The sequence below is a fragment of the Cryptotermes secundus genome, unplaced genomic scaffold (genome assembly GCF_002891405.2).
Source record: "Cryptotermes secundus unplaced genomic scaffold, Csec_1.0 scaffold180, whole genome shotgun sequence".
NCBI classification, from domain to species: Eukaryota; Metazoa; Arthropoda; class Insecta; order Blattodea; family Kalotermitidae; genus Cryptotermes; species Cryptotermes secundus.
In genome coordinates, this window is record NW_019718619.1 from 292,877 (window position 1) to 308,951 (window position 16,075).

A 16,075-nucleotide genomic window follows, 5' to 3' on the forward strand; every position below is an offset into this window, starting at 1 on the left:
TAATCTCAGCAGTTGAGACATACTGCCATTTGATAGATTTAAAGGTAGACGTGTATTTATTGCCCAGATAGTATAATGGGCTGATGTTGGTTGGAGTTTTGTTATTGTTTAAATCATCTATAATTGTCTGAGCTACTGAGGTAAAATATTCGTTAAGTACGTTTGCAATGCACTTTTTATTCTGTATCATAATGTTATTGACTTTCAGCGACTGGGGTTCATCCTTCTGAGTTTTAGATCCAGTCTCTTTTTTAATAATTGACCATGTAGTTTTTATTTTATTATAAGATTTTGAAATTTTATTATCATAGTGTACTTTCTTAGCCTCTTTAATAACTTTAGTAAGTACTTTACAGTATTTCTTATAATACAGTTTAAAATGTGGATCATCATCTTGTCTATATTTAATATACAACTTCCTCTTTTTTTCACAAGAAATTCGTATCCCTTGAGTCATCCACGGGTTACATTTAAGTTTGGAAGTAATAATTTTCTTTTTTGTAAAACATGAGTAAAATATTCTCAAGTAAGTATTAAGAAATACATTAAAAGTATTGTTTACATTGTCATTTGTAAAAACATCATCCCATAGTTCATAGCTTAGCATTTCTTGAAATTTAATTATATTATAATTACTATAATTTCTCATGTACTGAGGATTACCTACTTGTTCGGATGATATTATATTATCAATTATTATCATTTGAGCATCATGATCAGATAGTCCGTTAATTATTGGTTTAACTGTATAATTTCTAGTCTTTTTTATATATATGTTGTCAATAGCAGTTTTTGATACCTTAACAATTCGTGTTGGAAAATTAACCGTGCCTATTAGATTGTAAGTATTTAAGAGCACATCAAGTTGTTTCCTTCTATCGCAATTTTCTAGATAATTTATATTCACATCACCACATATAACATATTCGACTTTATTATTATGTAGCTTATTCAAGATGGCATCCAATTTTTGCAAAAAATTGTTGAAGTTTCCACTAGGTGACCTATAAATAGCTAATATGATCAATGTGATATCAGTCAGGTTTAATTTGATTGCACAGGCTTCGATGTCCCTTTCCACACAGTAGTTAGACACAGATAGAGAATCAAATTTAATTGAGTTATAAATATATATACATACACCCCCATTTTTGTATGTTGCTCTACAATAATTGGCCCCTAATACATAATTATCTACACATATTTTATTTATTTCATATTCTTTTAAATGGTGTTCAGTCAAACATATTTAACAGTCCAAATATAGTACATTTCATCAGGATTTAAAAATTAGAATATAGAATAAAAATTCAGTATACAATCAGTCATTTCGTAGCAAGAACCTTAAAATTTTGAACACTATTTATTAACGTATTCCTCTACAGGATAAAAGGAAAAGAGCTGTGAGGAAATCATTCATGACCATCTTAATTATATACAGTCATATGTTATAAATACAAGAAGTATCGATGTCCCTCTGATGATGGTCTATAGGGACCGAAACATGTAAGGGTGTTAAGTTTTCAAGTAGTGAGAACTTCAATGGTCACACTGGACGGAGTTGCTTTGTCTTTGTAATTGTTAGTGTGACGGACCAGAATGAAACAAAAAAAAAAAATCCAAGTCATATGTTATTTAAACAGATGGTCTATTACAATACCATACTATCATAAAATTTATACCCTTAAATGCCTAGCGACTAGTCAGTGGGTAATACATCATGTGTAAAATCAACCTAACAAACAATTCAAGAGAATATCTGGATTACAAACCTTTGTCTTCATTATATTGAAAGTATTCATTTATGGAGTAAAAAGAATGAGACATAAAAACCTCTTTAATGTAAATTTAAAGCTTTTCTGATCATTGACCAAAATCTTTATTGATTGTGGAAGATGATTGAACAATTTAATACCTGTTATATAGGCTCCTTTATTAAATTTTGAAGTATTCACACTAGGTACATGTAAATTACCTTGGGATCTAGTTGTATTGTTCTGCCATAAAAGGGAGGCTAGGTAAATTCATTGATCTCTTTGGCATCTGCCCCTTTGGCTTTGAGTTCGCAGTTCTCCTGGGACATTTGGGGGATGCAGGAGGCGATAGGGGAAGGGTGTGTGAAATGTGGGATGGGGTCCATTAATGTTACACTGCATTCCTATTTTACTCTATTCATCTATATCCCTATATACATACAAACAATGCCAACGTTTGTCGGGTTTACATTTCACATAGTTTGTTAATTACTTCTGTATGGACATAGTTATATACTTCTCTCCTGACTCTGGGTCTCCTATACCTCTCTCCCCCTGCTCTCCTCTCGCTCTCTCTGTCTCTTACACCATGCCGCGGACCGTGCTTCGGTATTCTTAAGCCTGTTCTATATAGTCCTCACTCCTGCTCGCTGGGGTTTGCACTTTAATAATGTTATCCTCAATTTTCATGGCTATAAGTAGTAGTTCCACTTACTTGCGGCAAGGATGCAGAAGAACATCACCATCCAGCACTCTCTCAGTGTCATCTCGATGATAGCCTTCGGCCACAACTCTACTGAAAATTATTGATCGAATATCCCCTTTCTAGTTTCCTCTAGTATTTTTGTACCCTCTTTTTGCTAATTTGTCAACTTCCGGGAGGGTGTACTCCTACCCGCAATGACATGATTTCATTGGGGTGGCTAGCTCTCATTGGCTGCCTGCCGAGAGGGGGTTCGCGTTTTCTAGTCTGCCCGCCCCCTTCGACTCAGCAATCTTACCTCCAAGCATCCTGCTTTCTGTGTAACACGCTTCTGCGCAGTCAGCATTGCTACACTGACGTGGTACATTCATACATTCCATTTCACATTTCCTAACTGTATTTCAAAATACTTGTTCTAGTCTAGCCCCAAACATATTAACCATAAGAACATATTAACATTAAAACATAATACCTGCCATAAACCTGAGTGCATAACATATATATTCATGAATCTCATTATTAAAGTTAAATAAATGTTTATTATTAATTATATATAAAAGTAGTGAGTATACTGGGAATATAATGTCATAATTTCCGATTTCTTGAAAATATCCCTGCAAGAATCTCTAGGTTTAGTGTTCATTACGATTCTAATAATTTTCTTTTGCAAGGTAAACACTTTCCTGGCATGTGAGGAGCCACCCCAGAAGATTATACCATAACTCATGATGGAGTGTACGTAAGCAAAGTAGACTGGCCTTAACGTTGCAAATGATGCAATGTTTTGTGATTATGGAAAGAATGCATTCATAGAGACTACAGAAATGGTAGTTCTGGCAGTGATAAGAAATAGGAATACATAAATTTAATAAAAATATTTCAAGGAAATTAGAGTTTCATGGTTAGAAAAAGGGAGATTTTTACTCACTTTTTCAGATTATGAGCCTATTTACTCATAGATGAAGGTACTTCAAATGGAGTGATGTGTATATAAAGCATTGATTAAGAACAGAATTATTAAGACTTCCAGATTTTTGGACCAGCATCTAAAGAGACCTTATAGACAGGTGTTATGCATTACATATTACAGTCCTGAAAACAGGGTTGAAACATTGAGTAGGCAGACAAGCATTAGAGAATCCTTTCAAACACTAAGAGGAGTCATTAGGATGCTTGCTAAAACTTATGACTTTTGTAGTACTTAGTTTCATTATCCGATTTCCAATTTTATACTTATTGAGACCTGTTGCAGATATTACAAAACAGAATCTTCCCATTTTTTTTAGAAGTCTTCTCAACTTCTTTTGCCATCTGGTTAATATTTTAAATTATTTCTGGAATCCTATCAATGCATTCTTTCAAGTTTATTTTGCATTGTTCAGTACATTCTGTAATTTGTGAAATTTGTAGTTTTCTCATAATTTTTTCATTTATTTTATGATCTAAAGGAATGTGTACTACATTTATCCTAATGAGACACAATTCTGCTGATACCAATCTCGTCTTATAAGTTCTAATTATCCATGATTTACTGCAATAAGATAACATTGGTTTGATAAATTTATATTCCTGTATGCTTAGGACCTAATAAAGATTTAAAGACAGGATTTAATTTTTATTGCATAAGTGTGTAAAATCTTGAATTGCATGTGGACCCTTGTCTGGCATTTATTTGTTTATTATATGGTATTTCCATTCCATGGTTTAGTGATACTTGAGTAATACTAAGAGTGTGTATTGCTCACAGAGCTATATGATGTCTGTGAACTAGTGGGTTCAGACCAAGCTACACTCCAAGGAGCCATGACATCCCGCACCCTAGAGGAAAGTCAAGACTTTGTTACAGCCGATCTGAGTGCCAGTGAAGCCACATATGCCCGTGATTCTCTCTGTAAGGCTCTTTACAGTCGCCTCTTCACCTGGCTAGTCAACAAGATCAATGAGAGTACCAAGGTGGCTACATACAAAATTTTTATAGTTTAGTTCTAACATAGCTAGTGTGAGACTGAAAACTGACCATGTTAATTTGTGTTTGGAGATTGGTGTTATAACAACAGCATGCTGAAGAATTATTAGGAATTTGTGGACAAAATAATATTATATGCTGGAATTCTATATGTTATATAATGGTGAATGCAAAAGATTTTATTATGCAGGCTGTTTGCACAACACTTCTGCATAAAGAATCCATGAATCATTCTAGTTGTTAATAGTTAAGAAATTAAGTATTTATGGGAATGTATTGTAGTAAATTACAGTAAGAAGTATTTCATAAAATTGTGTAGGTGGTCCTTTTTTTCAGCTGCCATGCATGCTACCAAGCAACTGGTGCATACCCAGCAAACTTGAGAAAAATCAAAGTCACATACCTGGTGGTGCATTGCATGTTTGAGCCTTGAGGTTAAAAGGAGGCATGAGAGTACTGACCAAATTTTCTTTTATAGAAAGAATGCTATATGTGTAGGTATGGTTATGTTACATTACCCTATCAAGTTCCACATGTTTGTCAGTTATTGCTGTGAAATGGAAAAGAAAATACAGATTGTGTACAGTTACCATGTTATCTTATTATTATGTTAAAAATAATGTAATTTTTGGAAGATCTGTCACTACACAATATTTCATGACCCTACAGTTTGTGCTGCTGGTCTTCCATACCAGAAGTTCTCACAGATTCTAAATTTATAATATTGAAGACAAAAATTTAGAAGCTAAGGGAGTTATTAGCCTGCAGTGATGTGAAATTTTTTCCTGGTTTTATGAAAATGGGTAGAATAGTTCAAATATTTTAGCAGAGAGCAGACTCATATTCCCATCATGGACAAGATGATGCCATAAGATTGATATTTTTCTTACAGTAAGTATCATAAAAATATCTCAGTAATTTTATGATGTACAGAACACAGTGTAATTTCTGTAACAGAAATGCAGCATATTGAAATCAGTGGTAAACTTAAAAGTATGAGGATTGGAACTTTAAGAGTGGCAACTATTTATTTACAACTGATACAAAATAGATGCATGTTTCGAAGTTTTACTGTCCTTCAGTGTAGTTACCAGCATTGTGTGCAACCCATTGCCAGCAATGTGGAAGTCGTAGGATACCTTTAGCAGCGGCTGTTGTGTTGATAGTTCGAATGGAGGGGTCTACTGCCTGAAGAATCTCTAGAACAGTTCTGAAGCGAATGCCATGAAGTGGTTTCTTCATCTTAGGACTCAAGTCGAAGTCACAAGGTCTTAAGTCCGGGGAGTATGGCGGATGGTACAGCACTTCCCAACCCCATCAATTGAAGAAATCAGCCACAGCTTGTGCTGCATGAGGCCAAGCATTGTCCTGCAAAATGATGGGTGGGTTCTGCAGAAAGTGTCGCTGCTTCTTTCTCAAAGCTGGTCGCAGGTTGTGTTCCAAAAATGAATAGTAATACTGTGCATTGATGGTCTGCTGTCAGGGAATGGTATGCATTAGGATAACACCATCACAGTCATACATGAGAATCACCATAACTTTCATACTGCTGGGGTTCTGACGAACTTTTGATTTTCATGGTGACCCATAATGATGCCATTCGTTCGATTGGCATTTCATTTGTGGCTCATACGATTTGGCCCATGTCTCATCAAGTGTAATGATACAGTGTAAGAAAGCCACTCCTTCATGCTCATAGTGCTCCAAGTGGTTATGAGCAGCGTCGTATCGTAGCCATTTCTGCATTTCCGTCAAATCATTCGGAACCCATCGTGATGCAATTTTTCTCATGCCCAGGTGTTCCTTCAGAATGTGAAGCACAGTCATATGCGCTAATCCTGTCTCTTAGGCCAGCTCGCAAATTGTATGGCGTTGATCACTCTCCAGTAACGTGTAAAGAGCATACACTTCTTCACTGACACTAGGATGACCTGGCCGATGCATGTCTGCCACATTTTGGCGTCCCTCATTGAAGGCTTTTACCCACCTTGCTACTGTTCTGTAAGGCAATGCAGATTCCCCCCAAGCCTCTTGAAGACCTTGATGACACTGTCGTGCTGTACGGTCTCTGGCACATTCAATCTTTGTCCAACTCCATTGTTCCTGTTTTGAAAACATTGTGACAACACTACATTAGACTGCCAGCTAACATGAGGCTCTGTTCTTCTCATCACTGCGCATGTGTGTGATGTGGGAAGGGAGAGTCCATTTGCTCTTGAGGTAAGGTAGGTATGTAGCGGCCTCCGTAGTCTAGAGGTAACGTTCCCACCTCATGACTTGTGGTATGCGGGTTCAAATACCCGGCGGAGGTCGTCGAATTTTTTAGGGCGGAAAAATTCAGGGAACAAGTCCTCCGGGAGGGACTTTAAGCTCTGTGTCCCGTGTCGTAACTTTACGGCACATAAAAGAACCTCATATCCCCAAAGGGGATCACTGAGCCAAATTCCAGGACGTTTCCCGCCCAACAGCAGTCTCTAAGGCCTCTGATAGATGGGGAAAGCATTATAGACACCGCTAAGCAAGTGGCCGAACTCACTTGCTCGGCGGGACTGATGGTATGCACCATTTATCGGTAGGGTATAGAGACTGGTAGAATATCATACAGGGAAGCACAATAGATCAAACCGGTCACAGTGCATGGGGAAACCCACCCTCTCTAAATAACTAACTAAGGTAGGTATGTAACTAACATGTGGTATAAGCGAAATTATTTGGTTCCGTTACATGGCGTCTCTACAGCAATGTTGCCACTATTAAAGTGCCAACCCTCGTATTAATAAAGGAAACCCAGTTGATATAAGCCATTTGATTCCAGAGAAAACAGGTCCTTATCAGAATATATAAAAATACAACTTCAAATGGACTTATTTAGAAGAAATAGTAAAGTTTAGAAATTTGTTATGATTAGGATCATTGTAATATTCGCATAATTAGTCTGTAACATTGTTCCATTAAAATACAACTTACAGGCACTGCATCACTAATTAAGGAAATTCCAGGAAAAGGTACACCTCTAATGTATTCTAAATATTGTATTAATAATGCAGTATTATGGCCATGAAATTATAGTGTTGACTATATCAGCAAAGTTTTCGGCAATCTTGACAGACAAATAAAAATAAGTGTAGACCCACTCTGTATAGGCCTTCTGAATTGGTACTTTCTTCTGTGAGCTTCAAACCATGTCTAATATATTTTTGTTTGTTTCCTAGTATGGTCTGCTGTTGAGGTGATTAGTGGTATGAGTCATACACATACACATTATTTTGTTGCCGAATATGCCTGAAATTAAGAGGAGGCAAAATTGGGCCTGTTGAAATCGACTATAAACTTTAAGTATTAATACGGGAATTTTATTTGTACAGGCTACTGTCTTATCCAGAGAAAGCCATTCCTTATTAGAATGGAAAGTCTGTCCACTTGTGACATACTGTATAAGTAACGTTCAAGCAGCATAGTGATGCTCTAGAGCTCGTTATTGTGGTAACCTGAAAGTACATAATTTTGGAGCTTCCAGTCACTAAAACTTTTTTATATATTGTCGCGTATCGCGGGGTATAACGCGACAAATAAGTTCACGATGTATTTTATATAGCGAACTTTATTTCACATCCGCTCTCACAATCACTCAATATTACAATCTGACGATTACTGCTATCTGCAGTATCACAAATATTACACTCCAAATGCCAGAATACAACTGACTGGCTGACTCTACGTCTCGACTCGGCGATATCCACGGTATAACTGTTGCCGTACAACTCTGAACTGTCTTCGACGGCTGTGGAGTCCACTTATATAGCCTTTCGCTGTTGCTAGTGTGACGTGGCGTATAGCCCAGGACGCTGTTGCTAGTGTGACGCCACCGCTGTTGATTAGCATTGCATAGTTACCAGGTTACGGGGGCTCGGCTATCTTCGGCTCCACTCGTGACGTCACCGCTGTTGATTAGCATTGCGGGGTGATTACTCACCTATTACGCGATCGCTAAGTTACCGCTACGTGGAGCTGGGACAGTAGGGATCAACATGTCACAATATAGATAGAATTCTGAACAGGATTATATTTTACATAATATGGTGCCTAGCTCAGGGCTACGCAGTAGTGTAGTTGCTTGAGTCATTTTGCTACAAGCCAAAGGTCATGGGATTGAATCCCAATGAGATGGATTTTTTCAGTTTACCTAATCTTTCCAGCTGCACTATGGCCCTGGGGTCAACTCAGCCTCTAGCAGAAATGAGTACCAGGAATATTCCTGGGTGTAAAGGTGGCTGGCGCATAAGGCTGACAACCTCACCGCCATCTGTGAGCTGACTGTCTAGAAAATGTTGGAGCCTCAACCTCTCACAACCCTATGGCCCTCCACGGCCTGTTGCAGTGATGCCTTTACCTTTTTACCATGGTGTCTAGATCACTGAAGCTGATTAAGCACTTAAAGAAATTTCATTGACACATTATGTTAAATAGCTTTGTATCAAATTAATTTCTGTTTTTATAGGTGAAACATTATGGTAAAAGGAAAGTGCTAGGCATTCTTGATGTATATGGGTTTGAGATGTTTGAACGAAATGGGTTTGAGCAGTTCATCATCAATTTCTGCAATGAGAAGCTACATCAAGTAGTAATGGAGACAACACTCAAGGAGGAGCAGGAAGAATATGTGCATGAGGGCATTGAGTGGACACCTATCGAGTTCTTTAACAACTCTGTTATTTGTGAACTCATAGAGAAGGTATGCTGTAGAGTAGTTACAACAGGAATTTCTAGAAACTGGATTTCTCCTCATCATCTTGAAGGTTTTCAGTTTTCATATGTTAATAAATATCTCTAATGTTGATGAAATTGTCATGTCCATTATTGTCCATTATTTATGGAGTATATTTTGTAAATGATGTTGCAAATTTTATTAAAAGTCCATATACAGTAAACTCCCCATTATCAGGTATCCAATCATACAGGATTCACATTCAAATGGGAGAAATTCCAAAGAAAATATGCCATTTTATTAAGTTACTTCTAATCAAATGTTGTGATGTGCATATGTTCTCCCACAATACAATAGTTCTCCCAGCTGTCGCCCAGAGCCCAGCTCACCATCCTGCCTCACCAGGTGCCATCCAGTACAGGTGTAGTGATGCATTATTACAGTAGAGGTTAGCTTAGTTTTTGCTAATCCTACAGCATATCTGAAATCTTTCATCCGTCAATCTAGCATGTTTCCAGAAATTGTACCAAAACAAGAAATAAGGTAAAAACATATTGTCTTGACTTTGAAACAGACAATTGAAATACTAAAAGACTGAAAAATAGTGGAAATTTGGTTCTAGAAGAGTTTTCCTATGCAACTGGAAGATTCATGTAACCAGAAACCCCATTTCACATGCAACCATGAGTAAAATCTGTGTATATGATTCAGCTTTTGGGATGTGTTGCATTTATGCCTTATATCCAAAATTTATTTATACAGATTAATACATACATATTAAAAGCACAAACACATGACTGATTTTACATTATTCTATTAAAACACAGAATTCAGACATTTAACATTAATTGTTTGTAGAATGTTTCACATGTTTCATGCCCAGCATACCCAGCAGACCCAACAGCATAACGCACGCAGTCGCGAGAACAAGACGCAACAGAAACACAATACACACGATAGGGAAGAAGAGCTCCAACAGAGTAGGATGAGCATGACTGGCGTAATAAGATACGACGTAGCGATCGGGAATCCTGAACAGTTTTAATATTTTTACGATTGACATTTGTCAATATATATGATGGACATATATTTTAGTTATTTTAAAGTGAAGACAAGGCATACAATGTACTAGTTTGACGTGAATTGAGTAGCACCTGAAGATGGCATTTTTATGCCGAAACATGTAGTGAGAGTGAGAGAAGAAGATAGATAAGTGTACGCACTGCAAGACGGATTAAACAAATCAGGAACTTAAATCAGTGCAACAGGACGCTAAAATATAACATTGTTTCATGCCATATATATTGTCAATTTTAGGAACCAAAATGAGATTTATGATGTGTAAAATGTTATAGATGCATCGGATATCTCAGAGATACTAATTCAAATTAAAGGCACAACATTCCATGTGTATGAAGTAAATAAAATCCTGGCTACTGTGATTCTGGGATACAGCCACCTTGTTGCTCTTTTCCTCTTCTCTCTCCAGTGCCAAGCTTAGGATGTAACAGCCCTTACATTGCTCCTTGGCATGACATATAGGCACATATTTGTAATGATTAAACATTTCCATCTTTGTGACTGATGTCAGTACTTATTCTAATGTTAATTGTATTATAGAACAATCACGGCATTCTCTCAATGCTGGATGAAGAATGCCTAAAATCAGGGGTTCTGTCTGATGAAGTATTCCTAAGGAAACTGGCCCAGTGTTGTGCTGATAATTCTCACTGTGAGGTCAAGGGTACAGCAGTGTCTCACAGAAACTTTGTCACCACACCTGGTGCCTCTGACAACAGCCTTCCACCCAACTGCTTCCGGTGAGTACATTACTTAAATATTTGAAATGCTACTTTCAACATGACAGAGAGATTCATATCTCATACTCTTTGCTTGCTTTTGTTAGATATGAAATTAAAAGAAGTTGAGATGAAGAGTGTATATATTAGATGTATATAAAAGTTTTATTGGCAGAGTTAGCAGAAAGAGACCCTTTTGCAGTGAACCGTTATTTACCCGGACTGTAACCAGTCCGAAATTTCAGGAGAGGGAAAGGGGGAGGAGTTCATTCACTTGTTGTGTGGGAAATACACGCACAAATCGAGAGCTATGCTGACTGAGTTTAACAATACAATAATATAATAACGAAATAAATATACATTTAACAATAATAAAGGAAATAAAACATATGATATGAATACAAGAAATGATATTACAAGAAACCTAGCATGACCCACTCCCGTCATTCAAGCCAATACCTTTCTCATGGGGCACCGCCCATTTAATTTCACAAAGCAAGAAAAGAAAAAAAATATAATAATACTCACATGTGTATACGTAGTCACAGGGTACCCATACGTATATATTTATAAAAAACACCTTTGCCTCGCCATTGCTCCATAGCTCAGCAAAGGGGCCCTCTCCTGGGACACACCACGCTGACTTCCAAAAATAAATTTAATTTTGAAAAAAAAAGGAAACCAAACAGAAATTTCTAAGAGCAGGGACAACCACCCTGCACGACCGCCACCCAGGGAAAGAGAGCGATCGTTCGTGTCATCTTGCCACGACAAGAGGAGGAGGAAGGAAAAAGGAGGGGGAGGGTCACGTGACATCTTTGAAAAGAACATTACAAGAAATATATGAGCATTGGCTGTGGTTGACTGCAATTCCACGACGCCTTTCACGGGGCGAACCCTTTGAATCGTCTTCAGACGGTTCAGCAGACTGAACTATAGTTAGGGGGATAATATTAAAACAAGTAATTAGGTTGCAAGGGTGTGAACTGAGGCCCTATTATAATCATGGGAATTTTGTGAATTTTAATGTTTCCAGTAAGCAGAGGTTTATAGAGTAATTAACTCCTCAAGGGTGTGAACTGAGGCCCTATTATAATCATGGGAATTTTGTGAATTTTAATGTTTCCAGTAAGCAGAGGTTTATAGAGTAATTAACTCCTCAAGCTATACCAGTTATTTGGAGAGACAGTATAGATCAGTCTGTTTGTTGGTCAGTTGGTCTACATTCAACTTCAATTAAAAGTAATTTTGTTAGACACCATGTTATAATATGCTCAGTCTCATGTGGTATACTTTTTCTAGTAATGAACTAAGTAAGATAAAAGTAAGTACAGGTATCCCTGTAACAGGCCATGGAGGTCCATAGGGTTGTGAGATGTTGAGGTTCCCACATTTTCTAGACACTTGGCTCATAGATGGCGGCAAGGTTGTCAGCCTTACGCACTGGCCACCCTTTACTCCCAAGAATATTCCTGGTACACATTTCTGTTAGGGGCTGAGTAGACGCTAGGGCCATAGTGCTGCTGGAAGCATTAGTTCAATTGAAAAAATCCAATTACCTCATCAGGACTTGTACCTGCAACCTTCCAGCTTGTAGCATAGTGCCTCAACCAACTATGCTACCGCTTGCCCCCAGTAATAAACTGTTACTCAATTAAAACCGTTAATATCTTTGTCTCCAGTATGCAGAGTGTTTAAAAAAATATGTTGTTACTTGAACTGCCTGCCTGGAAAGTCATTTTGGAAAGGCACATATGTAATTAGTCTTGTTTCTGGGCTCTAAAATATTAGCACACTTGAGTATGACTAATTGTCTGAGATGTAATGAGTAACTAGTGTCATTGTTATGTGTGAAACATGGTAGAGGTTAGTGGTTAGGATCTGATCAAAGTGAACTGATCTGTAAATGATATAAACTCCGTCTCAAGTGCAAACAGTATATTTTGTGTCTTTGATCTTGCTTCCCCACACTACATGTTTCGGCCTCAGACGGCCATCATCAGGTGTATAACACTCACGTCGCTGTCACACTGCACCCAGCTCAAAATTTAACATCTAAAACACTCTCCCTGTCATTATCAACTTCCAATCCGTTGATAGCTGTCTGGCTCGTAGATTATTTCACACACGTTAATTTTACTTTATTGTAATGGCACCATAATAAAATCTTTAGTTCTAATTTTAAAACCTTTAAATTCTTTCTCCAAATTTTAAAATTTTAAAATTATTAGGGTTATTCGCCCTATGTTTAAAGTGCTGCAGCGGCTAGTTCTTGTTTCCACACTGTATAGTTGTTATCCTGTGTAGTCTTTCTGTGTGCGTGCCGCTGCTATTCTTTATTACGTGTGCTACGTAGTGCCATTACAATAAAGTAAAATTAACGTGTGTGAAATAATCTACAAGCCAGACAGCTATCAACGGATTGGAAGTTGATAATGACAGGGAGAGTGTTTTAGATGTTAAATTTTGAACTGGGTGCAGTGTGACAGCGACGTGAGTGTTATACACCTGATGATGGCCGTCTGAGGCCGAAACATGTAGTGTGGGGAAGCAAGATCAAAGACACAAAATATATTGTTTGCACTTGAGACGGAGTTTATATCATTTATCGTATAGAGTGCAACAGGATGCTTAAATATAATATTGAACTGATCTGTATTTCATGCATGTGTGTATGTGAAGGCATTGCTGCAGGTGATTCATTTAATATATGCTGTTACAGACATAACACTGACTTCTTAAGAGTCAAACATTCTTCAGTATGCATTGAAATATCAGAGAATGTACTTGTTTACTGAGCATGGCAAAAAGGCTGACACCATGAATGTTGAGGCATATCACTGATGGAGTGTGGCTATAGATGATCCATTTACATTACCTATCAGGCTGCTGCAAGAATGAGGATGTTTCATAGCTCTATGGAACTTGTGTGAATTTCAGATTCCAGTTATACTGTGTATAGCATGTTCATGGATTCTGATTCAGCAGTCCTGAGACTTTGGTATTCAGCTGTCAGATTCAACATCATGGTGTTAAGAACTCACACTTTCTCTCTGTTCTTCTGTGTTGAATGAAGTTCATAGGATCACAAATGAGCACAGTTACCATATGTATTAGCTAAGTCTCCACATTCAGTTGCAGTGCAAGACTAACAGAGGAATCTCCTCATGGGACTATATTTGCAAGAGCCTACTGGATCTTGTCCAGTGCCAGATGAATCTAGTTCACATCCCCACCTCTCTGAGAAGCATATTGTTCATTAGCAGACCTGGTTCATATTTTGTTTATAAGTTACTGGAATTAATGAATTACATTTTAACTACATAATAAATAATGTCATCAAGAAAGAAAAAGAAAAGACATACTGATTCAATGTGTGATAATACCTCCAAAGCTAAATTATAACTGAAATAAAATGTAATTTTGCATGAAACTATACAGTACTAACTTTTTACCATAACATTTGGCTGTTATCATTAGGAAAGACAGTAATCAGACACAGGAACTGTCATATTTGCTGGAAGATACAATGTTGCTGTCAGAACTCATAAGCTCCATGAACACATGTTGGTATTAATCTTTAAGTACCTACTTAATTTGTGTTTGAACCATGATCGATGTGGAGTCTCTTTCCAAACTTTTTCATTGAAATACATATCTTTATTGTTTATACTTGCAGACTGAGACACTATGCAGGCACAGTGACCTATAATGTGTGTGGGTTTGTGGACAAGAACAATGACATTTTGCATCGAGACTTATCTCTTGCCATGTATCGCTGTGAGCATCCACTTCTCAAAACACTTTTCCCTGAAGGTGAGTGGCATACATTGAGAAATATCAATGGTCTTAGAAGTTCTTTGGATGAACAGTTGTGAATTTAATGTGCTCATCTGGGAAATAGAAGGAAACTCTAGAAATAAGCTTTGCTTTGTGCTTTATTTCTGATGAGGTTAGCAGATATTACAAATTAATAATGATATAATTTATTTATCCGTTTTGGAACATAATTTCCACTACTACATATTCAGAGTACATTGAATTTACTAGTTATAATCTCAGACGTTCGCACCATCATCTTTGTCCCTCATTGCAAACATATAAAGAAATGTTTTGTGTAAAATTTGTATGTTGTATTATTATATGTATCCATACAGAATTTTGAATTCGTAGCTCCAATGTTGCTGTGTCACATGAAACAGAAATCAAAATACAGATTTTGTGTGGCTGCATGCTGTTAGAGTACCTTTTTCAATAAAAAAGGATACCATAACAAAAATTTCAGTTTTTTAAAGACCCATTACCATGCTACATTTTAAGATCAGACACTATGTAGCACTCTTCTTGGTCCAAGCCAAGAAATTTGAATGCCCTCCATGTTGGCATTACTGATGAATGATTTGAAATTGAAAAGTTCAATAGTGGAAGAGGTTGCTGGTGGTATTATGTTAATACCAAACATTATGAAAACCTGACACTCAATTCAAAAGTTATTTCTTTATTTCATTTTCCCATAAATCAAAATACATTGATACAGGATTCATCATATCACAATACTATAGCAAGAGACATATACAGGTAATTCTACAGGTAAACAATACATATAAATCATGCTTATCAAAACGAAAAGCTGCATAAAAATCAAGACAAAAGATTACATCAACCACACAAAAAACTGTATCAGATCAGCAATCAGATTATAAATTATTTGTAATAAGTAGGGCCTGGATTTTTATGACCTAAAAACTATAAATATATGCATGCACTTATGACCCAAAATTATGTCAAATATGACCTAAGAAGTGTAAAATATGACCTTAAATATTAAATGGGACATAAAATTTCACAATTTTAATTAAAGATAAGAATAAAATAATTAAGAATAAAATTAAGAATAAAGATGATGAATATATGATAGTAGGTCCTACTTACCAAATTAGCCCTATTATGTCTCTGAAGGAAAGAAAACTGATGGAATTTCGACATTTCGTACTGGATTAAACCATTCATTGCTTTCTTTTTAATACTGATATTTGCGTTCATATTTTAGACAAACACTGGTGCACATGGTATGAACACTAACTTAACTCTGTTATCTAAAAACACCATTTAAAAGAACACAAGCTATTCACGTCTCAATTTTCACTG

General features: G+C 36.8%; 1 protein-coding gene across 2 annotated transcripts in view; it reads left to right on the top strand.

Annotated features, from left to right (window-relative positions):
* LOC111861882 (unconventional myosin-Ia) overlaps positions 1 to 16,075 on the top strand; it is a 273,865-nt gene that overhangs the window by 191,684 nt on the left and 66,106 nt on the right. For both annotated transcript variants that reach the window (XM_033750543.1, XM_033750545.1), the window contains exons 12-15: positions 4,205 to 4,410; positions 8,922 to 9,155; positions 10,749 to 10,948; positions 14,607 to 14,743. In XM_033750543.1, coding sequence (XP_033606434.1) covers positions 4,205 to 4,410; positions 8,922 to 9,155; positions 10,749 to 10,948; positions 14,607 to 14,743 — 777 coding nt within the window. The remainder of the gene's footprint in view (positions 1 to 4,204; positions 4,411 to 8,921; positions 9,156 to 10,748; positions 10,949 to 14,606; positions 14,744 to 16,075) is intronic.